The 27,889-nt window shown below is 44.2% G+C and overlaps 1 protein-coding gene across 2 annotated transcripts in view; it reads left to right on the plus strand.

The window, feature by feature from the left end:
- The window catches only part of CTNND2 (catenin delta 2), a 777,587-nt gene that overhangs the window by 507,189 nt on the left and 242,509 nt on the right, over positions 1–27,889 (plus strand). For both annotated transcript variants that reach the window (XM_047074403.1, XM_047074404.1), the window contains exon 9: positions 18,477–18,609. In XM_047074403.1, coding sequence (XP_046930359.1) covers positions 18,477–18,609 — 133 coding nt within the window. The remainder of the gene's footprint in view (positions 1–18,476; positions 18,610–27,889) is intronic.

The raw sequence follows: 27,889 nt of genomic DNA on the forward strand, positions 1-27,889 counted from the left end.
TGAAGAGCATGAGAAAATTCGAGCGTGCTTGGTTCTGTTATGCCGAAGAAGACAGTGTCCTTTGCACTATGTCCTTATTCCTCCCTTGTGCCCACACAAATTCCACCTCCCGTAACCAGCCCTGAGGACCACAGCTCTAAATGGGGCAGGCCCTGCTTCATGCAGCAAGCACAGGCTATCGGCTCATCGAAGCCCAAGGTGGTTCTCAGGCTTCCTTTCAACAAATTGGGAGGGCGCCCGGGTGGCTCGGTCAGTTAAGGGTCTGATTCTTGATATTGGCTCAGGTCATGACCTCATGGTTCATGAGCTCAAGCCCCAATTCAGACTGCACTAACAGCGCAGAGCCTGCTTGGGGTTCTGTCTCTCCCTCTCTCTCTGCCCCTCCTTGCTTGCGTTCCCTCTCTTTCTCTCCAAATAAATTAATTTAATTAAAAAAAAGGGCAAGTCTCTCAAGCTCTCTGAACCTCAGTCTCCTTATCTATAAAGTAGAGCTAATGATAAGCCCTACCTCCCAGAGTCATGGGGAAGGAGACTTAATCAACCACTAATGTTTATTGAGCAACTACTAAGGTTTATCACTCTGTGTATTAAAGTTGGATGCTTTATGTAAATTTTCCAAACCCAGTCAAGATTTTAGCTTACTAGGTTTATACATGCGTCATTTTCTGAATCCACTAATTGGAGGGCATTTTATTGGTCATTTTAGGGGATTTTGGTGGAAAATACTAAATCGTTTTGGGACAAGATAATATGCCAGTAAATACAAATAAATGAATATACTGAAGATACAGAAAGATAAGTATTTTATATCAGACCTTGTTTAAAGAAAATATCTGTCTTGAATTCCAACCAGCAGATTTTGATTGGCATGACCAATCCCTATGGAAAACTTAAAACAGGAAAACACAAAGGGTAGTAGAATAGTACAAATTAGGAAATGTTTCATGCCTGGAAAGTATTATTTATTATACCTCAAACAGCATAAATCTTTATGGACATAAACCTCCAGACAGCTCATTGTATTTGACATCGTAGTCATTAATTGAATGAATCCCATGTGACTTGCAAAAGCCAGAGAAATGCAGAACATAACTAATTTGGAAGGAATTTGGAGGAATGGGCCCAGGGTGGGACCAAGTACAATTTAGAGACCAATTCATGAAAGAAAAGAAAGGGATTGTGTTTAAGAACTTGTTGAGGGGAGCCTGGGTGGTTCAGTCAGTGGGCCATTGGACTCTTGATTTTGGGCTCTGATCTTGTGGTTTATGGGATCGAGCCCCACCCAGGGCTCTGTGCTGCTGACCAAGTGGAGACTGCTTGGGATTCTCTCTCTCCCTCTCTCTCGGCCCCTTCCCTGCTTCCACATGCAGCCTCATGCACGTTCTCTCTCTCTCTCTCTTTCAAAATAAATAAATAAACATTAAAAAAATGGTTGAGAGCTTTTATCTTTCTCTGGGTAAGACCTTTCCTTTTCTGTTCCACCACCTGACTCTGGGTCCTGGAACCCTTACAGTGAGGTTGCCTGAAGTTGTAAATGGACTTTGCTTAAACATAAAATGTTTTGCTTTACAAAATTCAATGGCATAAATGTCTGTGTGTGTGTTACTGATAATTTAAAAATTATACAAGTCCTGGGGCGCCTGGGTGGCTCAGTCGGTTGGGCGGCCGACTTTGGCTCAGGTCATGATCTCGCGGTCCGTGAGTTCGAGCCCCACGTCGGGCTCTGTGCTGACAGCTCAGAGCCTGGAGCCTGTTTCAGATTCTGTGTCTCCCTCTCTCTGACCCTCCCCCATTCATGCTCTGTCTCTCTCTATCTCAAAAATAAATAAACGTTAAAAGAAAAAATTAAAAAAAAATTATACAAGTCTTGATATAAAAACAGAAAGCAGTTGCCATTGAAAAATACATAACAGACGTGGTGGTAGTCCTGAATTAAATGAATTTTGCCTTCTTCTAATGTCTGTGTACCGAGAGACAGACATGCATTCCAACTTCTGGTTGTTTGTAAAAATGAAAATGAAAACTGTTTGGTTAGTGCGGCATCTTGGTCAGGAGGGTGGGGCCACCTAAGTTGTAATTCTGGCTCCATGGCTTGGTCGTCTCTGGGATCTCAGGCAAGTTGCTAAAGCTTTTCTGTGCCACCGCTGCTGCGTGGATAAAATCGGGGTTCTGATGGTGCCACTCTGATGGGAACGTGGTGTGGAGTGGGTAAGGTACCCAGAGCAGTTGCTAGCACACAGGACTCACTCAGTAAACGGGAGCTCTCAGTACGTTGACTTCTTGTGCAAACAAAAGTCATGTCAGGGCTTATAGTCAAGTCCTACTATGTAAGGAGATATTCTCCCTGATTAAGAAATCTATAATTGCCTCTAGAGGTAGTGGATAAAGTATTACCTCCATACAATCTCTGATCACTCCAGTGCAATTAAATCTAGAAAAAGTGCCTAGAAAGAGTACCTGTTTATCTGAGAGCGGTCTTCAGTTCGCTGAGCTCATTTGCTTTCTGCGGCACTCGTGTTTTCTCACGTGACCTCCTTTTCTGCAGTCTGAGTCCATAGAGCCCAACAAAGCCCTGGAGAAAAGACTGGAAATGGGTGTGAAGGAGGTCTCTCAAAATCAAGTTCAAGAATGAAAACTTCAACGATAATTTCAGACAGTGAAGGGCATGCTGAATATAAATGTTCTCAGTAACATCCATGCCACCAAAGCAGTATTTTTTTCATGAGCATTGCATCCTGTTGTACTATACTCTTGTTAAGGTATAAAATAGAAAGACAGATGACAAATTTAAATGTTGGTATCTTCTCCAAATGCTGTTGTAAGCGCTTTTTTAAATACATAGCAAACCATTAAGGAATTCTGTGATTTGTGTCTTTAAAAGTCTTTAAATAATGCATTTGAAAACATTTACAAAAGGAAAAACTGTTACAAAAGAGTAAAAACATTTTCCCAAATGACGCGTTTATGCTCATTGAACGTAACTACTGCGTCACTTCATTGAAATTCTAAATTTAAATCTTGCAAGATAAACTTTGTATTCCAATACGTATCATCTCCCCTTCCCCCAAGAATTGTTCATTATGCAAAAATTCTTTATTGAGGTTTAGATCACAGCGATGGGAAGGACCATTCCTTTACCGCTGTTCCCCAACCATGTTCCAAGGTGCCCCAGGACGACGCAGCAAACTCAGAGGGGCTCCTCAGGGTAGTGTAAGTTTTCAAGGGAAACAAAACATCCTTTGACACCAGGAGAAGCATGAACTTGAGTTGGTTCAGTTTCAGAATTCGGTTGTGTCATATTCCTTTTGATGACGTCATAAACTTGCAGATGTGGATGTTCAGAAATTTCTGTCACGGGAAGCAAGCATCATGAGCAAATCAGCGCGAGAGGAACAGGAGGCGGCAGTGTCTGAGTCCGAGGTTGGAGAAGCAGAGCCACACCCCGAAGGTGCTAGCTTCTTAGGACATAGACAACTCTGAAGTTATTCGCACCGGGTTCCTTAATAAATGGAGGTGTCGGGCAATTCTTTTGGCCCAGGGACACCATGAAGAAGTGACAGAGGACCCCGTGTGCCGTTAAAATTGGAAACCTCTGCAGTTATATAAAGTCGGCTCTGCGCAGTCACTTCCCACAAAAAAAAACAAATGGGTTCAAACAATTAGATATTAAATTAGTATTCTTCAAGATCCAAGTGATTTGTTTCCTTGTGGCTTCATTTCACAGCTGTGCATGGAACTTAAACCGTTCTTCTAGTGAATAAAGAAATGCTTAATGAAGAAATCATAATTCTTAATTAGTGAAAAAGATAAAAGAAATGTGTGCTTTTATTATTTGCATAAATAAAACTATTCTTATCTGCCATTTGCTCTTTTCTCTGGTAATCAAATGTATTCCATGAGCCCTGTCGGCCATCCTGCCCGTTTTAAATTTGAAAGGTCTATGGCAGCAATAATAGAAAATATCTTTAAACTCATTGCAAACTTTTCAATTAATTTTCAAATTAATCACAGCCATTCTGAGAGTTAGGCGGACCTAGAGGTAATAAAAGCCGAGTCTAAGTCTTTATCAATGGGTAGAAATTAAAGGTAATGGGACACTGTTATCTGGAAATGAATACCTTCTTTATTTATGATGGCACTTTAAAAAGAAGCTTACTAATACATTCAGTTGTACAGATATGGAATCTTCCAGGATAATGGTATACAGCTGACCTGTCTGTACCCCTTTCACTGATGATCTGTAGGGATTACAGGGATTACTAATAAATATCCATTGTTGGTTACCTTACTCAAAATGAGGGATATATGTATCATTATATATATATATATATATATATATATATATATAATTGTATAATTATAATATATAATGATATGATATATATATCAATAATGTATATATTATATATATACACACATATGTATCTTCCACATTTTATATTTAGAAAAATCCAGACCAACAAGTAATGTGAAGTAGGATAAAAGAAAATGTCTTCACATGGAATTCTTTTACATTTAATGTCTAGTAATGAGAAATAATTATGAATGGCCACTTGGACACTGTAGTTCTCTTTTTCTAGTATTAAGGCTTGGCTCAAGTATTCATAGCTTCTTTATACTTCCTTTAAGGGCAAATGGAAACAAACCTAGCTAGGTGTGTTTGGGTTGTTTTCTGATGTAGGCACTAACAACTGTTTATAGTTCTTTGCTTGTTTTTTTTTTTTTCCTTTTCTAGCAGCTAAAGAGCAACAACACCCAAAAGCTTTCCTCCCATTCCTGATGTGTTTCAGTAAGAATAACAGCAGAAAAATGCAGGAAGATGTAAACCCTAAAGTCATTCATCAGTACTTATATTCGAGGGTCAGATTGGCTGTCTCTGAGATTTTAAAATAACCAGCCAAGTATACAAAAAAACAAAGAGGTAGACAGAATGTGGCTTCATGGGGACAAAGCATCTTCTCTTCTCTTCTCTTCTCTTCTCTTCTCTTCTCTTCTCTTCTCATTCGTGATTCTGATATCATGTTGACAGAGCTTAACAACACCACTTCAACCCCCCCAGCGAGCCACTTCTCCAGACACAGAATGGAACATTGATCTCTGGCACCTACCCTTCCCTTTCTGGTATCCCCTGGATCTCCCCTAATGGGGCAGCCCCAGCCCTGGGGGCCAAGAAAGACAAGAGGAGAGCCTGGTGTTCTTTTGAGCATAAGCAATTTCACAGACCATCAGCATCACGCAAGGCCACCCTGACGATGATGGATCAAGACAAAATCAAGACCCCTCCGTAGTCATGTCTGAAAACTGACAAATCACAAAACTGATGGAAACAGCCACCTGTCCAAGCTGATTTGATGACTGCTCTTTCTTTACCAATCACAGTTTGAGCCTTGCTGTAGTCTTCCCTCCTTCTAGATCTTTAAGAATCTTTAAGATACCGAGTTACATCCCAGCAGCAGCCAATCCAGAACCAGACCTTCCTCCAAAGCCCCTAACACAAGCCCAGATGCTATAAGTCTGCTTTAACATCATCTTATTGAACTACTCTGCAATCCTGAGGTGAGGGTTCTTTTGTTAGAGCCAATAAGAGCCAACCACAGATGCGATCCTGATAGGCTTGGTTGGATTACATTGACATGTCTAGCAACATGCTTTTTTTTTTTTTAATTTTTTTTTTCAACGTTTATTTATTTTTGGGACAGAGAGAGACAGAGCATGAACGGGGGAGGGGCAGAGAGAGAGGGAAACACAGAATAGGAAACAGGCTCCAGGCTCTGAGCCATCAGCCCAGAGCCCGACACGGGGCTCGAACTCCCGGACCGTGAGATCGTGACCTGGCTGAAGTCAGACGCTTAACCGACTGCGCCACCCAGGCGCCCCACAACATGCTTTTTAAAGTTTACCCTTCCTGGGGCACCTGGCTGGCTCAGTTTGTAGATCATGTGACTCTTAATCTTGGGACTGTGAGTCTGAGCCCCACATTTGCGTGTAGATTGCTTAAAAAATAATATCTTTAATTAAAAAAAGTTTACCCTCCCTGAATACCACCTTCTTATAGCACATGGCCCCATGCTTATCAGGAAATTAATCCCTAACACAGTTAGAATAAGTGTTTTTTTTACTTCTTACACAACATGCTTTTTCAATTAGGTAATTCTTCTCCAACATTATTGCCTACTACAGTTCAGAGGCACAAACCAAGGTTTGGAACTAGAGTGTGTGTGCATTGCGGAACGGACTTAGGGAGGAGATATCTTGGCCGAATGTAACTTTGAATAAGCTTTGAACCTTAACAATTGACCACCAGGTTCCATGCACTAACTTACCTGTGACCTTGGTCAGGTCACTAAACAATCTGACCTGGGTTTCTCAGTCTACACAATAAACATGGGAAATGCTAGCTGAAGTGCCCTCCCATCCTAAAATATGAAGAAAACCCATCAAAATGCATATATACAAATTCTGGAAATACTAAGTCACTATTATGATTTTTCACGATGGTATAATTATTTCATAATGTTAACAGTAATTATTTCTGCCGTCCTTTGGATGGATTTGAATCCAGCATTACTGAAAAGGAAAGAGGCAACCAGATGGTCTTTAAATGCAGGTGTGGCATTTCTTTAATATCTTTTCTTCAGCGTACAGTCATTGCTTATTTATAGTTGTCTTCTCTGCTAAAGTATAAGTGGTTTGAGGTCAGGACTCAATATGCATATCCGCAGGACCTAGAACTTCTCCTGGTTCATAAAAAGGCCTCTCAAACACTCCTGGAAGGAGACCATGCGTGGGTGCTATTTTCAGAGGATTTGTTACTCATTTTAAAGAATGCCTTCAAACATCTTTCTCACTTGGTGCCTCTTCTAGACTAAATTTCGTTTCGATTCTGTAAGATTTTCCTTAACGGGAGTCTCTCTGTTCGGTGCTATCTGAAATACATTGAGTTGTCATTCTTTGAAGAACTAAAATGAGGTGACAGACATGGGATCGTATGTGCGAAACATGCTAGCAACATTCCCAGGACCAAGGTCAACAGTGGATATCACTAGATGGCCACCGTGGACTCTGCATAGCAATCAACCCTCGAGCCTGTACTCACAACTTACATTCTAAAGACAACGTGACAGGTGCCGTAGGACAGGGTCTTGCTTCCAGAAACATGGAGACCAGCACGCAATCTTTGCAGATGGGTTCTTCTAGAATGCATTTACCCGTGTCATTTTGGTTTTCGGAGAGGTTCGGAAGTTTTCAGAAACAGAATCATTAAAAGCTCTTTTTTAAAGATTCTTTTCACAGAGAACTGTCAGATGATATCGTTATTTAGTTTATAAGAAAGCACTCTCCATTCTATAATTTACACGCAGTATATTGCTAGGCCATTTTTAATAGTATTTAATATTAAGTTTCCTTTAATACACATATAGTAAAACTTTCTGAGGGTGAGCAAGACCTTTGTGGCTTTTTCTCAAATACCTAATCTAAACGGGAGGCAGGGGGCACCTGGGTGGCTCAGTCAGTTAAGGGTCGGACTTCGGCTCAGGTCACGATCTCACAGTCCGTGGGTTCGAGCCTCGTGTCGGGCTCTGTGCTGATAGCTCGGAGCCTGGAGTCTGTTTTAGATTCTGTGACTCCCTCTCTCTCTGACCCTCCCCCGTTCATGCTCTGTCTCTCTCTGTCTCAAAAAAAATAAATAAACGTTAAAAAAAAATTTAAAATAAATAAATAAATGTGAGGCAGAACCCTGATCTCTGCCGATACTGACAGAGTAAAAACTATTGCTCTAACATCCTACAATCATGCCCTCCTCTCATGGGTCTTGGGTGTCAGATCCTTCCTTCTGTTCCCACTGGAGGTGCACAGGTCCAGATTTTTCTAGGAAGCATCACGGACTGTTAATTTTAAAATGGGTACATAGTCATAGAATATAAACATTTTCCATAAAGTCATTATGGCTTACACGGAAACGTTTATGGGTACTATTTGTCCTTTGTTCCCTTGGGCTATTACCACCAAAGACAGCCTGTTAGAATTTCCAGGGCAACTAAACGCCTATGTGTATGAAGTTGATTTTTCCTTGTGGAACCTATTTTATTGAAAATGTCTAGTTGTATTAATAGATAAAAGCGAGTATTCTACATTTTATTGAGACTGAATAGGTATTACCATATAATTGATAATATTATTTGCAATCTAATGGACTTTTAGGATATTTAAGCCCTTGGTAGAAGCAGAAATTCACTGGTACTTAAAATACATGAGATTAAAAATGGTAAATAGCAGCATGAACTCTTGCCAATCATTTTACATTATCCCCCCCCCCCGCCTTGATTCCCAATAAGTTGGACTCCAAGAAAAAGCCCTTTGCTTGGCTAAGATTTACTTAAGGCACCCATCACCTGTAATAGTTTGGGAAATGAGCAGTTTTCTCACGATTTTGCTGTTTCCGATTCTCCGCTTCAGCAGCCAGTAGAAAACTTGCTAGTCGAAAGTGTCCCTCCTTGTTCTGGAGTAATAGATGCCAGTCCCCAAAAGTGGGTCCTAGCCTGGCCAGTCTGCCCTGTGGTCCCCGGGCAGGGCGTGACGGACGAGGCCACAGGAGTCACCAGTTCACGTGAGCAGAGGAGGGGAGAAGGGCCGGCTCTTGCCTTCACACTCCGTGTGCACCCGGCCCCGTCCCCAGCGTGTATCCCCACCCCCCCACTGCCCAGCACCAGCAGCCTCGCCAGGGTCCCCCACACGAGCCACTAAACTCTCTCCTGCTCCATCCGCACCCTAGAGAGTCTCAGCCCTGCACCAGAGGGACCTTTCGTAAACTCAGCTCCATCAAAGTATGATTTATATACAATAAATGCACTGTTTTAGGCTGCAGTTTCTGAGTGTTGACAGATGTATACACCCATGTAACCACTGTCAAAGCGATTCTCCAAAAACGCGAATCGGACCACAACATGCCCGTGTCTCTGGTCTCTCTCAGAGCAGAAGCCAGAGACCTGCCAGGACTGACGAATCCTGTGTGATCTGGGGCCTTACTGCCTCTCTCCACATGGCCCCAGGACCCACGCCACTTCCCTTACTGGCCTTCTCCCCTCTTGCCTGACGTGCTAATTAAGCACATTCCTCTTCAGGGTCTTAGCGCTGTTCTCCCTTTCAGGAACATTCCTTCCACCATGCACCACCTTTAGGTCTATGCTCCAGGGTCACCTTCTCCGGGAGGTCTTCCATAGCCACAGAGTTTACAGTAACAACCCCTGTACAGCACGTCTGTGTGCATGTACACACACACACACACACACACACACACTCGTGTTGCCTATGTCTGTTTTATTTTCCCATTACACCTGTATTCGTTTCCTGTGGCTGCTGTAACAAAATACAACAAACGAGGTCGCTTAAAACAACAGGAATTTATTCTCTAACAGTTCAGGAGATCGGAAGTCAAGTGAAGGTGTCAGCAGAGTGGGTTCCTTCCAGAAGCTCTAAAGGAGAAACCGTCCATGCCTCTCTCCCTGCCTCTGCCTCTCCCTGCCTCTCCCTGTCTCTCTCCCTGCCCTCCTCCCTGTGTCTCTCTGTGTCCTTTTGTGTGTCTTATGAGGACACGGCCATAGGATTTAGGGCCTGTCCTCATCCAGGAAGAGGAGGATCTCATCTTGGTCCTTAATTATATCCTGTAAAGACCATATTTCAAATAAGGTTATGTTCTGAGGTCCCAAGTGGACATGAATTTTTGAGGGGACACCATTCAACCCAGCACACGCTTAACACGGACGAATAATGCACTTTGCTCTCTTGATAACGAATTGCCAACCACCGTTAGGAAGCAGCTCCCTGCTACAGGAACTTTTGCTGCGTTCGGTACTGAATTTCCAGTGGCTAGAGGCACAGTGGTCACTCCGTGAACATTGGCTGGGGGAGTGAGTGGTTTATAGCTGAATCTGCCAAAGCAGGAAGTCAGGCGGCCTGCAGGGATGCAGTGAGAGGCGAAGGCCGCAGGTTAGAGAGGCGGGTGTTTCAAATAGACAAACGAGCGGGTTGGTAAGTCAGGGTAAATCGCTGGAGGAGTCGACCTCGTGACCAGCGATCACAGGGTGGATTCTCAGAGGCATGAGTTAGAGGTGGTGACTCTTAGGATAGTCCAAGCAGCTCCCTCCACCTCCTCGGAGTCTCGCCAGCGGGATGGTCTTTTGTCAGCTTTAAAAGGCCATATGTGCATTTGTTTCCTGCGGCTGTTATAACAAATGGACACAAAGTGGATGACTTTCAATAACACAGATTTACTCTCCTGTAGTTCTGAAGGCCAGAAGTCTGCAGTCAGGTTCACTGGGCTATCATCGACGTGTCAGTACAACCATGCTGCCCCCAGAAGTTTTAGAAGAAAATCCTTGTACTTGTCTGTTCCAGCTTCTAGAGCTGCATTCCTTACATTTCTTGGCTCATGGCCCCTTCCCACGTCTTCAAAGACAAAAATATAGCATCTTATTTCAGTGGTATGCCTCCTTCTTCTTACGTACAAAGTCCATTTTGTCAAATAAGGTAACATTTACAGGTTGGAGGGATACCTTTGGGGACATTATTCAGCCCACCAGAGGGATCCTCACTAGAGACCAGCCATGGATCTTGGGACAAGTATAGAGAGTTCCAGATTCTTCCTTCCTGATTTCCCAGTGCAGGAAGTGGTGGGATTCTGTGCTTTCATTTAACTAACAGGAATGACTCATTTTCTACCCGAATTAGTTTCTCTGCTGAGGGCAGGGCTACTTGTAAGGAAAGGGTCCAATTTGAAACAAGCAGGTACATCGACCTTACGCTCATAACATTTGAAACCCCCCTCTTTTTTGTACTTGATGTTTCATTTATCGTATCGTCATAGATCATCTGTCTGTGCGAGTTGCCTCAGTATTTTGTGAAAAGAGAGGGTGTAATTAATAATGCAGATTTAAGATAAGATGAGGATCGTCCCCAGGAGGGAAGAGCTGGCTGGTGGTCCTTGACAGCATTGAGTCCCTGTGAGCCGAACACATCTACAAGGAGCACAGTGGCTGCTCCATCAGAAGACAGGTCAAGAAATCATGGGTCAGTGCGTTAATGCTACTGATGCAGTTTGGGTAATTACATTTTCCCAAAATGTAAAGCTTGGAGAGAGCCATTTCTTTCTACAAATGAAAACAGTTGAACTTGTTTTCTAGACAGTCATAATTCCAATGCTGCTGTTTCTCTGAAAGCAAAGATTTGTTTTCTAAATGTGATAAGCCATGTAGGGCAGCTTCTGGTTTGGGCTACAAAATATCCAGGAATGAGGACCAAGACACGAATGCTTCCATATGTTTCTCATTGGATAAGATCTCGTCCGTCAACAAGAATTAAAATGCTTCCGTTTCGTCATAAAAATATCCACCTATCTAACGTTCTTATGACCACCACGTCTGCACCGCCAACCTTATTAACAAGACCACATCAGAAACAAAACAGCTCACCTCATGGCTCTAGATGCCAAAGTTAAAGCCGATGTGCTCTTTAAAACCTTTAGTTAGGGGGTGCCTGGGTGGCTCAGTCGGTTAAGCGGCCAACTTCGGCTCTGATCTCACTGTCCTTGGGTTCAATCCCCGCATCGAGCTCTGCGCTGACAGCTCAGAGCCCGGAGTCTGCTTCGGATTCTGTGTCTCCCTCTCTCTCTGCCCCTCACCTGCTTGCACTCAGTCTCTCTCTCTGTCTCTCAAAATAAGTAAACATTAAAAAATACAACTTCTGGTTATAGTTCAGAAGTTTAAAGAGGTGGAGATTTTCACGTTTTTTTTTTAATTTTTTTAACGTTTTATTTATTTTTGAGACAGAGAGAGACAGAGCATGAACGGGGGAGGGGCAGAGAGAGAGGGAGACACAGAATCGGAAGCAGGCTCCAGGCTCCGAGCCATCAGCCCAGAGCCCGACGCGGGGCTCGAACTCACGGACTGCGAGATGGTGACCTGAGCTGAAGTCGGACGCTTAACCGACTGAGCCACCCAGGCGCCCCGATTTTCACGTTTTTAAGTAATGTCCATGTAGCCCTGCCCCACTGAAACCACTGAGGCTGCAAAGTGGGCAGTGTCCCTCCAACATAAAGAATCAAAGTAAGCAAGGTGTCTCTGACGTGAAGCTTTGCTGAAAGTCAAATTTTGAGTTCCCAGAGACTCTGGCCCTGAGGCCCGTTACAACGCAGAAGTAAACGTGATAAAATCTTGTGACGGCACATCAACTCTCCGGTTTCTGTGCCAGCATAACATAGTAACGGATTTCAAACTGTTTTGCTATTTAGCTCTGAGCTGAGCGCTTATAATTTTAGCAACTCAGATAGTCCATATAAGAGTGAGAATTTTGTCACAATATTGTTGGTCTATGTGACAAGTTTTAATGGAGAAAAGGTTACATTTGCATATTCTCCAGTTCCATTAACATTTCTAAAATGAAGCCCAGTAACAAATGAGAGTTATGAGTTCGCTCCGGTAGAAAACTGTAGATGGTTCTTATTTCTGAGTCTTTACTCCGTCGTCTAGTTATATACGACAGCTGGCACGTCTCAAGGGTCCACACTGCGTGCCAGATACTGCTCCAAGGGGTTCATATATATTATTTCTGATCATCCCACCAATACTCCCAGGTAGGGATTATTATCTCATTATGAAAGATGGACTCAAAGCAAAGAGCACGCCAGCCAGTGGAAATTCAGCAGGAAACCAGACGCAGACAGAAGGAGCCCAAGGCTGCAGGATTCGAACCAACTCTGACTGCATCCAAAGAACTTTTGCCCACCATGGCCCTCTGCCTCTGGAGGGGGTAGGGGGCAAAACAAATCATTTCAAAGCGGCACATTTTCAGGCAGAACTTTTAGTGTAAGCTAAAGCAGTGTCTCTCTTTACACTTACGTTCTTTCGTGTCAGTATCAGCTCTAATGTCAATAAACCCATCGGTAACAGGTTACTTTTAAAAAATTAAATGGCATTATATAAATATTGTAAATATATACATATGTCCTTTAGAGCAATCTTAGGGTAACAGTCGCTCGTATCTATCTATCTATTGCTCCTAATACCTTGCCAACCACTTTCACGTTCATTATCTCATGTGTCATTTCAAAAGATATCCCATGAAATAGGTGGTATTATTTGCCACATTAGATCCATGGAAACCAAGCCCAGCAAACAGTGAGGGACTTGAAGAGAGAAAGCCAGATGTTCAAGTTTGGAAGGCTTTCCTAGCTACTCTCGTACCAAATCCTGGGTCCATTCTACTAAAATAATCCAGGAGCAAAAGACTTTAAAACATGCTTGCTCAACACAAGTGATCAGACACACTTCATGTTTGGACCGGAGTTTCTCAGCCCTGGCTCTAATGACAGTTCGGGGATGGAGAATTTTTTCTTGTGCACTGTAGGATGTTGACCCGCATTCCTGGCCTCTCCCCACTGGATGCCAGGAACATCTTCCAGTTGTGACAACCAAAAATGTCTTCGGTCATTGCCAAAAGTCTGCTGTGGACACTGTTTTCAACATATTTTTTTTTAATTTTTTAAATGTTTATTTACTTGAGAGAGAGAAGAAAGACCGAGCACAAGTCGGGGAGGGGCAGAGAGAGAGGGAGACGCAGAATCTGGGCTCCAGGCTTTGAGCTGTCAGCACAGAGCCCGACGCGGGGCTTGAACTCGGGAACGGCAAGATCATGACCTGAGCTAAAGTTGGACGCTTAACTGACTGAACCACCCAGGCGCCCCTAAACATATTTATTTTTGAGACATTGTCTAAAGAAAGAATCCTTCTTCTAGACGTTATTGCAAGGCAGTGATTACAGCAGCCAACACAGTTATGTGGTTAAATTTATCTATTTGAAAGCAGACAGCCGAGTTTTATTCTGGCTCCACCACTTAAGTTGGTACCATCTGTAAGTCAAATTTCCTCCTCTGTAAAATGAAAATAAACCACAGAAGGCTACTTAAGGATTAAAGAGTTAAGGCGTGTGAACAGGGAACCATGGCAACTGACTTCTAGTGCACTCATGTTGTTTCTTAAGGTGATTTTTCTGGCTGTTCTGTAAACCTAAACAAATCTGAATGTTCTTAGATTTCTTCTCCACAATAGTCACTGCAGACCAGAAACAGCATTTTTGCATTTGTGTGAAAGGCCCGTCGTGATCTCATCCCAAACTTGCTTTCTAGCCCTGCCTCTACTATCCGGCCTCCCGGGCAGGCTTCCTCCACACAGCCTGTTTCTTAGCCATTCCCCGGCTAGTCTGAGAATGTACCTTTTCCAAATCCACCAACCCCTCGGCAGCCCCGAACCTCTCCCTGTGCTGATCCCTTATTGGTATGTGTCTTTTCCAGAACATCTTTGTCTTGTGAGCCACTCCTTGTCCTTGAGGATTAAGACCCTTATGCAAGACCATATCATATGCCAAATTCTGGTCCAAATGAGATGGACATTTTACTTCCTCTGGGCCTCCAGTTCTTTCTCTGGAGTCTATCTCCATGGACAACAAAAAATCCGAGCGATCTAATTTAAGCGAAACAAAACCATTCTGGAAAAAGAGACTTGGATGTAAATCGTTCCCCCCCCAACTTATTGTTGAGGGAGTACACCTTTAGCATCACTCTTGTGAAACTGAGGAAGGCACTTGAAAACACTAGTAGTATCCTCTTAGACAGCACCTGCTGCTGTGGATGAGGCTGGGGAATGCCAGTTAGAATAAACCGGAAGCGAACTGCCCGGATGCACAATCCACTCCAGCATGATTCCTGGAAAGCTGGTTTAGGCTAAGAGACATCAAGTCATTTTGAACACTAATTTACCGTTGTCGTAAGTCTTACCCGGCTTCGTGAACTCCCTCGCCCCCTTTCACTCTGTCCCAGAGTCCCCCCCGCCAGGGACCCCACTTTCACATGTTGTCATTGCACCAGAGGAGGATTGGAGCACGGCAGCTGAGGGAATTTCTTCATGCTGTGGGAAAAACCCTTGTCCCCGTGAAGCTTACAGCAGAGAAAGGGCGGAGTGATGAATCATCGTAACAAAAACAATGGAGGGGAATTTCAGCCAGTTATAAGTGTGGTGGATGAAATATGGCGGTAGTAAGATGATATGAAGGGTCAGGCTTGTTTGCCTGGAAGCTTCTAGGAGATGCCCTCCGAGACATACGAACTAAGACCTGGTCAAGACAAGAGAGCACCATGCAGAGACCTGAGGGAGGAGCCTCCCCCAGAGTACCAGGATCTTGAGATGGGAACAGCAGAACTGTTTTCAATAGGAAGGAAGCAATTCAGGGAACTTGGTGCAGGAAGCTCAGGAACAGGGAGGAGTCCTCTGTGTGGGAAGTGGCTGTTGTCCTTGGTGCAGTGGGAAGCCACTGGAAGGTTTTGGTGACAGAATTACTGATGCATAGTAAAGACTGCACAGTTTGGCAGTATGGAGAGAGAGAGAGAGAGAGAGAGAGAGAGAGAGAGAGAGAGAGAGTGTGTGTGTGTGTGTGTGTCTATCTGTCTAGGTGTGTCAGGGGAGGGGGAAGCATTCCAGAATGACCAATTGGCCAGAGAAAAGATGTCATTAGAACTGAGGAAACACTCCCTGCCCAGATACTTCCTTCACTCTTTCCTTCATGCCTTCACTCTCCCAAAGCACATTTATGTAACGTTCATCATGTACCGGGGATATTGTATGCTCTAGTGAGCAAACATGACTGAAAGGGCTGCGGTCCTGGCCTCAGAGAACTTACCACAGTGTGGAGACGGAGGCAGCGATGGGACGCAGTCCACAACAAAATGGAGGCACTACCGCTAGGCGTTGCATGGATGGACTCACGGAAGGCCTCCCTGAGGGAATCACAGGGAGCCCGGGGTCCTGAGTTTGAGTGAGAAACCGCTGGGCCAGAGCTGTTCCAGAACAGAGGTGGGCGAGAGCACCGTCCAAATGTCTGCCAGTGCAGGGAGCCCAGGGAGGCAGCGGGACGCAAGGCTGGCAAGTTGGGAGATGGCAAGCCAAGCAAAGGCCTCACGAGCCATGGGAATATCCTGGTCTTTATCCCGAAGACAGCGGGAACCACTGAAGGGCTTTAAGCAGAGAAGTGGCCCGATCAGTTTTGTGTTTGTGCCCAGTCCGATGCCTTAGGTAGGAAGAAGGGTGCGTGGGAGGTGACTGGCTTGGTCAGCGGGGTTAAAGGTGAGAAACAGGTCTGGGAAAAGAGTAGTGGGGCAGAGGGGATGTCTGGGATTCCAGAGTTTTCAGGGGAAGCTGAATAGCCTTTTTCCCCCTAGGCTCATGATTCCTTAGAAAGTGCATCTGCTCTGAGTTTGGGCTGTGTGTGTGTACATGTGCCTGTGTATATACATGCATCCACACAAACGAACCTGTGTGTGTGCATGTGTGCAGAGGGTCCCTCAGACTGTTCCCCTAGAGATCTTGTTCCAAAGATGTTACTGATGTATGCCATATAGAGCAGTTACCATCCGGTTAATAAAATAGGCTCAAATGAATTCTTTACTAAACACTTTCCAATAGCACAGGCTCACCCGAATTCATCTTAGCCATCCAGTACCTATAGGACACTGCCAATCTTAATGTATAGGGTATTCTGTAGATTTTTATTTCATTTGAACAAAGAACACAATTTTACTGCTGCTTTTCTGAGCAGAGGGGCTGTGGGTGCTATCTTGATGTTGCAGAAGTGGTTTAGAATCATGCAAGAGAAGGACATTAAACTTTAAAAAGTAACACAAGCTTCCTGTGTTTTTAATCTGTAATTTCTACTTTGATCACATAGCCAAAAAAAAAATGTAATAATTTGTCTGTTACCAGCAATCACTTACGGGTAGTTTGTAGCAGATGTATTACTGTACTATCTTTCCTTTTGAAAATATGTGTGGCTATCTAAAATTTTTTGTCAAATTTATTAACTACTTAATGCACATTAAATCAAATGCTTGATCTTGCCAAGAAAAACTAAGCTAATTCAAAAGGAATCCCATTGACGATTGTCTTCAGAGCCGTGAAGGGAGTGCTAACACTTTTCAAGGTTTGCTTGACAGCCTCTATGGGTTGTGATAAAGGAAAGATAAAGAGAACAGGTTAGAATCTACGAGGACGCTTTTAACCTTTGTCTGTTCCTTCTCTGCCCCATTTTTTTGTGACTCCTCTTCTCCAACGACAGCACTGACCCAGCATCAACAGGATGGATGCTCTTGAGCTGTTTCTCTGGGAGTAGAGTGGTTATTGCCAAGCTATCTCGTTTGTCTTTCACCCTATCCTTTGGATAAATAGTACCCTTTTGTGGCACGTGGGGTCACCTTTTTATCTACGGTCTCAGAGGTTGCTTTTTTATTTCTCTGTTAAAAATGGGTTCCCTGCTACAGGGATAGAATCCATACAATTGGCCCTGTTAGTCCCATGTCCTAGCTGGTTGAGCCGATTGACTTCATAAAACAATATTCATTTGCATGGTACAGTCAGTCTTGTGTTTTAGGGTGGACTTAAATGTCTCAGAACATGTTTCTTAAAATTAAATAAACAACCGTCTTCTTGGAGTAGCTCAGATGTGAAAAGAAGCATGGAGGAGAAAAATGTACAGTGAAAAAATATATATTAACATTGTATGAATAAACCCAACTCTTGAACTTCCTTTTATAAATTCTTCTTGTTGTTCCACTTTTCCCTCTGGAGAATCGTTTAAAGAAGAGATGATGATAACAGTAACAGTAATGATAGTCAGAAAATAATAAAGAAGGCATCAGGTTCTATCACAACATTTTGGATTTTGGATTGGACCCCATCCAGTTATATTTTCTCTTGTCTGATAATTTAGCTAAATGCTGTCCTTGAATCAGACTGTTGAAACAATATATTAGAAAACCAATGTGACCTTGGGGCGCCTGGGTGGCTCAGTCAGTTGGGCGGCTGACTTCGGCTCAGGTCATGATCTTGCGGTCCGTGGGTTCGAGCCCCACATCGGGCTCTGTGCTGACTGCTCAGAGCCTGGAGCCTGTTTCGGATTCTGTGTCTCCCTCTCTCTGACCCTCCCCTGTTCATGCTCTGTCTCTCTCTGTCTCAAAAATAAAATAAACATTAAAAAAAAAATTAAAAAAAAAAGAAAACCAATGTGACCTTATAAATTCTCCATTTAAGCCCAAATTAAAAATGTGTATATTAATAAAATCATGTGACACTTTAAGTCATTTTTTTTCACAATCTTCATAAACATGTAACTTCAGTTGATACATTTAAGGTTTTATATGTATAGGGTGTGTGTGTTCAGCATACATACGTACGTGTGTACCTACACGCACCCCCAAGCCATCAACTTAAGGACGTCTTTTCAGATTCTTTTAAGTGAATGTGCGTGTATGAAAACCAGACCGGCTATTTGTGAAACAGTTCCGTGTAAACTCAAGTACGTTTCATAAATGGGTTAAGCGCGTGTTAACACTGTGGTAGGATTTCTCTCTCATGTTCTCCTGCCTTCTCCTTGTTCAGAGAATTTGGATGGAGAGACCCAGAGCTACCGGAAGTGATCCAGATGTTACAACACCAGTTTCCTTCAGTCCAGTCTAATGCTGCAGCCTACTTACAGCACCTCTGTTTCGGAGACAATAAAATTAAAGCCGAGGTAAGCGCTACTTGCATTCTTAAGCGACTGGCAGTAGACTCGTCAGCACCGAGGTCTATAGAGTAGTGTTGAAAGGGGAAAGGAATAGGAAAAGCAAAGTTATGTTTCCAAAATTTAGATCCATAGGTAAGACCGAAATGGCACCTTCTGATTAACTGGCGTGTGTATGCATAGTCTTCTTTTTCAATATTTGGATACTGAGGAGTAGATGACCAAATATACCTTCTAGTATTAACACAGGCAAAATGGTCAAACGCTGGACTTTTCATGTGATCTGCCTTCCTCTTCCCAATATCATTCCTGGAGTTATCTCTGCCTCTAAATCTTCAAGAAATAAAAAGCATCTTACATTGTCTCCTCAACTTACAAGATTACTGCAGTCACCTATGATATCATCTCTCCTTTCTGGAAAACTCACAGGATGAGAACTCTAGGCAATAGATAAGCTTTGTGTTACAATCAAGGATTTTGAGCCATTTACAGAATGACTAGGGAATATAACACGGGTGGATGTGGTCCAGGAAAGAATATATTGTCTGCACCCATTATGTAAACAATTGTTAACATGCTTGGTGTTCTTGGACTACTTTGTATATACACTGTGCTGTGTGATATTTCTAGAAAATCACAGTGGTTGGCATAGCTCACTCTGATTTTTTAGACAAGGGACAAGTATTTGCATTAAGCTGCTGAGTAATCAAATGTTTTAAAACAATTTGATAAGCTATAAAGAGTCATCTCCCTAGCATGGGAGCAGATCTGGGGATCAGTCAAAATCGGTTTCAGAGTGGAAACAAGAAATTTAGAGAGATAATTGCAATTTATTGTAGATTTTGCTTGCTTGCATTAGGATGGATATAGCCTAATGGCTTTTCATCATTTCTTTCTATCTTCCACTGGGACTTAGAGGACTTAGCAGAAAGGTCACGTGTCTTTGTGGATTGAATAAAGGGCAGTGGTTCTCAGCCAGGTGTGATTTTTGCCTCCCAAGAGATAGTTGACAACATCTGGAGACACTTGTGGTTGTCACAATTGGAGAGGACCGTGGCGGTGCTATCAGCATGTTATGGGTAGGGTTAGGGATGATGCAGAACTTCCTAAAATGCACATGCACCGGGCAGCAACCGCAGCAAAGAGTTATCCAGTCCCAAATGTCAACAGTGGTGTCAACAGTCACATAAAGAAAAATATTGTTCATCCAGATAAGTTTAAAAATGCCAAAAATACTATTAAAATCATATAAAATGATCTACAAATAAAGCAAAGTTAAATTTGAGGTCTGTCCCCAATGGAAATTCTCTCAATCCTTCTATGCCTTTAATAGAAAACCAAAGAGTCACTCAAAATGAAGGACAGATTTCTGATTAGGGGATTACAGCCCATCATTTTTTTCAAGGTCACCACTTTGAGGGCTTCTTTAAAGGCCAGGGAAGCATTTTATTCCATTGTTCACGTAAGGTTGGGTCAGAGGTGTTGTGATGCACGCCCCCAAAAGCAGGAGTGTGGTTCCAATCTCAGGATTGATGACGCCCTGTGATACACCTGGAAGGTACGGAAAGTTGGGTGACTCACATAACGAGGGTTATTGGATGGTCGGCATGGCTCCTAAGTGGGACTGAAAACGTCTTGAGAGTAGGAAAGGGGGTTGGCTTGAGTTTTTGTGGTGATTATAGGGTGGAGCCAGTGTGAGGGTTCTCAAGTGTGGACAGGGGCTGGCATGATTTGAACTTCCTGCTGATGCCGAAAGAGGAGGCATCCAAGCTTTCATATCACCTTGCTCAGATGTGGGCAGAGCAGGAGAGGGAGGCTTGAAAGCAGCCAGAAGCCAGACATCCAAAAGCAGAGTCTGAACCTTTATTATAAAGGGTCGTGTGGTCAGTACAGACAGCATGGCCTGGGGAAGTGTGAAGTCACCGGTCCCACTGGCTCTGTCTACGTGCTCCTTGGACTGGCCAAAGCCTCTCAACAGCAGTGACTGCTGGCAGCTGGCCACAGACTTGGGTGTGGCCCCATCAGACGCACCTCTTGGCCCCGCGGTGGATCCGAGGTGGCACGATGTCGGGGGCGTTGGGGGTGGGGGGACCGGGACACGTGTTGGCATCCAATAGACACATCCATCTCCCAGTGCTGCTTCCCTGCTCACCAGCTGTGCCTCCTGGAACAAGCCGATTGTCCTTCAGCCCTTAAAATAGAGACGCCGATACCTGTACGGTGGAGTCTTTGTGGGGCTAAGTGACTTAATGTATGCTGGCCGCTTAGTGGTAACATATTCATTCATTCATATTCTTTTTTGGCCAGGAACAGTTAGAACATTCAAGTTACTTTATTTTATCTTTTCGATGTTCATTTTAAGTTATTTTACTCTATTTAAAATACAAGTTATTTTATCGTATGTGTGTATATATATATATATGTCTGCATGTGTACGTGTGCTTATTTTCCTAATTTGCCGTGGGTGCCTGTGTCCCCTCTTACTGCCTGGAGATCTTCCAGCAACTAGCTCTCGGAGGAGGGGCTCATCTAGTGGGTGTCAGTGCTCCACTGCACCCCCAAAGATTCCAGATGTGGCCAGGACCTCAGGGTAACGTTGGCCGGGTCCCCGGGAGCCTGGGATGGGGAGGAAGGGAAGAGTGGTGTAGGACCGAGGGCACAGTCTGCCACCACGGTGGACAGGGACAATGCACGTGCCTAAATAAAACCCAAAGTGAGCTATCTGAGTTTCCCTGTCTCGCTCCTTCACTCACATGGGGAGAACATATGTACACACACATGCACGCACACACACACACACGGAACCTCTGGAAGGGATTTTTCACGGTTCTGTTTTGCTCCCTCATGTTAACTCAGGGCCCGAGCCAATAGTAATGGTTCTCCCTTCGTGACGGATGGCTGCCTGTCATGTTCTCATACACAAGTATTGATTTTTGTAATTACCTGTTGTTCAAATACTAATCCTGCAGGCACTCGCCTTTCCAACGTACTCAGTCCCCCAGTCTTTCTATTGCATTTTATTGAATTGATTTAGCCCTTCAGTCTGCATTTCATTATTAGTATTGACTTTGCTCACACAATGGATAGACCATTGAGCAAAAGGCAGAATTAAATCTCCTATATGGGGAGGGTCATAAATCATGCCTTTCTCATTCCTCATTCCAGTGCTCGGTACAGTTTTCATGTAATGAAGCCAAGAAACTCAGTGCTGTTCAAAATGATGCCGGATATTATAGGCACAAAGTTGAGAATTTGCTTCCATAAATCAGCAGATGAAAGCCCCGTTTCTAACTTTTCCTCCTGGTCTGGTAACCAGTGGATTTGCTGGATTGGTGGCAGCCTCCCAGGAGGGGGTGGCGCCCCGGGGAAGGAGCTGGGGTGGGCAGCTGGCAACCACCAGGGGCCGAGTTGGAGTCTGCGGGCCAGTGGGGGACCCAGCTTAGAGCGTTCAGTTACAGATGAGACAGGAGGGTGCTCCACAAACTGGACCTCAGATCAGAACAGAAGTGGTTGAGGAACAACTAAAGAGACCTGGGAAGGAAAAAGGGTAAGAATAGATAGGGTCTGGGCTGTTGCCACAAACACACTGAGTTTGCGCAGCTCGTTTTCACAGACTGATGAACATCTGATACATCGCTGCCCTCCTGCTTCAGGGCAGGGGTAGCAGTGGCACCGGCGGGTGTCAGTACTATTTGAACTGTGTCTCGTATACGTTGTCTCCTAGACTGTTGGGACTGTCACAGTAAATTGAGCTGTACATAATCTCTGGAGTTGTTTGACGTGAAAACTTGCTCATGTGCGTGTATCACCGGCATCTTTTAGGAGGTACCCGGGTGATAATCTCTTAGTATTTTTCATAAATGCTTTCTTCATTCTTTCCGGGCACTCCCCAGTTAAGAATATTAAGATTATCCATCGACTCGGGGATAATACTAGGTGCCTCTCATGGGTTCTAATGATTCGAGTTTCTTTATGTTGCCCCTCCTGCTTTGTCCCCCTGTTTCTGCCCATGCACACGTTAGGACAGGTAGGTGCACACGTAGGCACCCCATACTTGCACATGAACAATCATGCATCAAAAATGAGCATAATATATATGCTGTAGGGCAGCATTCAAGATAATATGTCTCCTAGAAATTAAAAAAAATCTATTTTCACAGTTTCAAGTGAGAAGGACTCTTCTTAAAATTAAAAAACATTAGCTGTTTTAATTTATGATGAACTAAGGAATTAAATTTAGTGGAAGTTTAAAATTAATAAGTATTTAAGTGCTAAATTAATTTTAAGATGTATTTTCTTCTAAACATGGGACCATTCCTTTAAACAACATACCTTTTAAACAAAACTGGAGCTGTATTAGTAGAACTTTGTTATTAACTGACCGTGTTCGTTTCTTTGTGATGGAAATGGCCACTGACCACTGCTAATGAAGATTTTTAGGGTTTTGACCTGGTCACCTCTTTTTTTTAAATTTTTTTTTAATGTTTAGTTATTTTTGAGAAAGAGAGACAGAGTGTGAGCAGGGGAGGGGCAGAGAGAGAGAGAGAGGGAGAGAGAGAGAGAGAGAGACAGAGAATCTGAAGCAGGCTCCAGGCTCTGAGCTGTCAGCACAGAGCCCCACATGGGGCTCAAACCCACAAACCGTGAGATCATGACCTGAACTGAAGTCAGATGCTTAACTGACTAAGCCCCCAGGCACCCCTGGTCACCTCTTTTTATATGAGAAATTAGCTTCAGCTATCAAATCTGCACCCCAAGTATTTGAAGATCTTGCATATTAAACACACATTTTGATAATAAGCCTGATTCCTCTAGGAAACAGTGCTGATTTTACTTTCCTAATTCCCAATACACCTCTGGGAAGTTGCCTTAGCATCCTGGCTCCAATCAAGTATTTTTTGGTGTTGTTTTTAAAGAAATGGCATTTTCAGTTCTAGTGGGAAAAAAAAAAGTTTACCAAAGCCTATTTTAGGTTGGTAGGGGAATTCAATATTAATAATATATAGATCCTATTTTTAAGGAACCCACAACCTACCAGACAAACAGCATACAAACCAGGTAATATGGCACCGTGTGTTAAGCACAATGGTGACACAAAACCCAGCCTGTGGAGTCAGAGAAAACTGCCTGCTTCCTAAAGTGATTACACTGAATTTTAAATTAGAAGTTGCAAGAAGAATATAGCCTAAGCCATACCCACTTAGAATTAATGGAAGACGGCTTGGATTTGGGGTATCAGTCCTTTGGAGTGTGTGTGTGTGTGTGTGTGTGTGTGTGCGTGCGTGCGTGTATGCATGTGTGTGCACACGCATACACATATCCATGTAGTTTCAATGTGTTTGTACCATTTACACTAATCTATTTTTCCAAATTGGCACCATCTTTCTTGAGTGATGATAACACAGAAATTGGTTTCAAAAAAAGAAAGAAAGAAATTGGTTTCTGTGTATACCCATACCATCCCCCTCCCCCATAATTTTTATTTTATTTGGAGTGATTTAGAACATTCCATATGTTAAAAAAATTTGACTTGTTCCTGTCTACTACACTTAAAGACCTTCATCATTTCTATTTTATCCTGGTTCTTTCTACCTCATATAGTTCGAGAGGAGGTGCAATCCATCTTTTCAGTTGATTACCTTTGAGCCATTTCTTGTCTTCTTCATCATAAATTGTTCTGCATTTTTAAAGAAAGAGCCTCTATTAGTTGCTAGATGTGAGTCGAGAGTGCACCACTGAGTTACAAACACAGGCTCTGGAGCGAGGCTGCCTGCCCTTGAACCCTGACTCTTCTGCTTTCTAGCTCTGGGATCTTGGGCAAGTCTCTGTACCTCTCTGAGCATCAGACTCCCAGACCATCAAATGGCACGGAGAATCCACATCACTGCAGCGAGGAGGCGCATAGACCGCCAGCCAGCATAAGTGCTTAAGGAATGTGGGTTATTGTTAGTATATGCTGAAAATATAAACTAAGGAAGTCTCTTCCAAGCTGTTAAATGTAAAACCAGTCTCCTCGTGTTAGAGACAGAATGGTTTATATATTCTGCTTTACTTGTATTTTTACCATTCACATTTTGAAATCTACTGTTGTCAACTAAAGAAATGGAAAGCACATGTTGTGTGTGGCTGTATGCCAAGCCACTGTTGAAACGAGTGGATTCAACCACGGGGCCTTTAGGAAGTTAGAATCAAAGAACCATTTTCGTGTGGCAACGTAAAACAACACACAAACGGGTCCAAATGCTTCACACACTGATGTTGTGTGGAGGTGGAACTCAGGAGTACGTGCATTCGCCAGATACTCCCCGATCGGCTGTAAAGTTCCAGGCTCTGTTCTTGGCCCTGACATCCCAGCAGTGAACACACTAGACTCAGGTGAGCCACTGGGAGGCAAGAGTGAACAAAGGTGGAAATCTATGACGTGTGAGATGGTGTCATGAAGAAAACACAGCATGGGAACTAGGGGAAGGGGTGAGGGCATGTGGAGGCAGGGATCACTGCAATCTTACAGAAGGTGATCGGGAAGGTCATCTCTGAGAAGCGGTGCTGGAGCAGTGCCCGAAGGCTGAGAGAGAGAGAGAGAGAGAGAGAACCATGGAGTCAGCTCTCTGAGCAGGAGTGTTCCACGCAGAAACCAGATAAGCCCAAGACAGGAGTGTGCTTGTTTGTGTACTTTCTTGTGGCTGCTGTAACAAAGTACCACAAACAGGGTGACTTAAAACAACAGAAGCCCAAGATCAAGGTGTCAGCAGGGCAGGCTTCCTCTGAGACTCTGGGTAGAATGAAGAACCCTTGCCTCTTCCAGCTTCTGGTGGTGGCCCTCAATCCTTGCAGTTCCTCGGCTTCTAGCTACATCCCTACAATCTGTGCCTTTGACATCCCAGGGCCTTCTCTGTATGTGAATCTGTGTGTTTCTTCCCCTCTCTTATAAGGGTAGCAGTCATATTAGATTGGGGCCCACCCTGATGATCTCATCTTAACTTGATTACATCTGCAAAGACCCTATTTCCCGCTAAGTCACATTAGTTAGGATTAACCTATCTTTTGGCTGGCACAATTCAACTTAGAATGCGGAGCAGCCATAAGTGTGGTTGGAACCTAGAGAGAGGGCTAGAAGATGAGATCAGAGAGGTAACTCAGTCCAGGGCTGCGTTACATAGGTCTGGCAAGCTGAAGGTCTTACCATCGATGAAGAGAAATCCGGGGCCTGCTTTTTGGCAGAGTGGTTGAGAAAGCAGTGCATTTCAAGAAAAGAATGCTTGGAGATTTTTGGAATCCATTAAATGGCCACAGGAGAGGGTAGCTGGTGATAGGAAAGATCGGGAGAAGGTGAGTGTATAAATGAGGTGGGTAGGATTGCCCCGGCCCATGTAAAAGGGTGTGCTTGTAAGAGGCAGTCAAAAGAGGAAGGTAACCTCAGGTGGCCTCTTGGAGTGACTGCAAAGTGGTTAAGAAAGTGTGATAAAAACAAAGTGACTTACTAGATCTGAAAGAAGTCTGGATAGCTTCTGAGAGGACTCTGGTGTCAAGGACAAAGACTTAGAATCTCAGTGAGTGGGAGGGGTGGAGGAGGCAGACCATGACCTTCCAGGACAACAGTATGAGAAGTGGCCCGGAGGCAGAAGGGGGAGCATGAGGAGTGGGTCACTGGGAGAGTAGTAGTGTCCTATGCACGCAGCCGGCAGGAAACAGCTGAGTGACAGGTGGTGGGTCTGCATAAAGAAAAAGGGAGAGACAGTGACCCTAACACATGGAGCTCTAAGACCTGTTTCCAGAGTGATCCATGATCTCGTTGCATTTAAATACCACCATGGCGGAAAGAGAGAGTACAGAGTGTGATAAGGGCTGGGCGCACTGGTCGAAAGACGGAGATTGGCTCTGGGTCGTGGGGAGGAGTTGGCTCCGTGGAGAAGTTCAGGCTTCCCAGGGATTTCAGCTCTTGTGGACACAGGAGAGGCGGTATAGGACCCATGCCGAGCACCGCTGCGCCCGGAAGCTGGGACTGAATGAATGAAGACAGCCCAACATATATGTTTTTTGTTTTCACGAAGGCTTGGTCTTTCACACATGACAAGGGATAGAAGAGGGGGAATCGTGAGTTTTTGGACCAGTGCTTCCAGCAGAAAGGCCCATGAGTCACCCTCAGTGACCTAGATGGCAAGTAGACAGTATTGCTAACAGGCTGGGACAGAACTACAGCTAAGAAGGACAGATACGATCGCACAGACGTTTGCATCCAGCTGGTGGCCATGCCCGTGTGCTGGGGGCGCTGAGTCAGAATCGCGGCCTTTTGGAAAATGTGGGGAGAAGCAGAGACAAAGGCATCCAGAGGCACCAAATAGTGGCGGTGCAGTGGCCTTCCATACTTAAGGGCAAATAGGACCTGAGGAAATGGCCAGGATATCTGGGGCTCGGTGGCACTTTGTCCGTCCCTGCCACATACCTTGCGTCCACGTCCTGTGCTTCTGCCTCTCTGCCCTGCTGGTTCCATCTCTTGCCCCTTTGAGCTCTTCTCACTCCTCCTAAATTTGCGCCTGTCACAGCCCCCATCACCCATCCAGAGGTTTGTCCTGGAATTGGTGACTTTTTCCAAGTGCTGAGGAGACCAAGGGCTTCTCTGGCCCAAGGTCTCTCCTCCCCGGTGTCAAGGGATCAGACATCAGTGTGACAGTTATGTGTGACTCACCTGATAAGTGCCTTCTGCTGGCCCCAGGGGTCACCGAATAGACACAGCAGCAGGGATGGTCCCCCATTAGGGAGTAAGTCGATCTTTACCAGAATCCAGTTCAAAGAGGGCCCAGTTCTTGACAGGAAACTCCCGCAGTAGACACAAAACTGGTTTGGTGGCCTCTTCCATTAAGAAGTTGAACAAAAGGGGTACCTGGGTGGCTCAGTCAGTTGAGCATCCCACTTTGGCTCAGGTCATGATCTCATGGTTTGTGGGTTCGAGCCCCGCATCAGGCTCTGTGCTGACAGCTCAGAGCCTGGAGCCTGCTTCGGATTCTGTGTGTGTGTGTCTCCCTCTCTCTCTGCCCCTCCCCGCCAGACACACTCTGTCTCTCTCTGCCTCTCAAAAATAAAGAAAACTAATAAAAAAATTTTTTTTCAGTTTAACAAGAGACCTGGGAAAGAGAAGCAAAGCATGTTGGGAAAAGACTGGACATAGGACGGGAACAGCCCATAGTTTGTAGGTGGCAGTGAAAACTGAAGACTCACGTCTCATTTCCAGACTGGCTGTCAGCTTGGCTTCCAAGCTGGTGACTTATCTGGTGCCACCAGAGCACAGGGC

This window comes from Lynx rufus, unplaced genomic scaffold (genome assembly GCF_022079265.1).
Source record: "Lynx rufus isolate CCGP_SWC_20201006 ecotype Redwood Valley unplaced genomic scaffold, mLynRuf1.p SCAF_1, whole genome shotgun sequence".
In the NCBI taxonomy this organism is placed as follows: domain Eukaryota; kingdom Metazoa; phylum Chordata; class Mammalia; order Carnivora; family Felidae; genus Lynx; species Lynx rufus.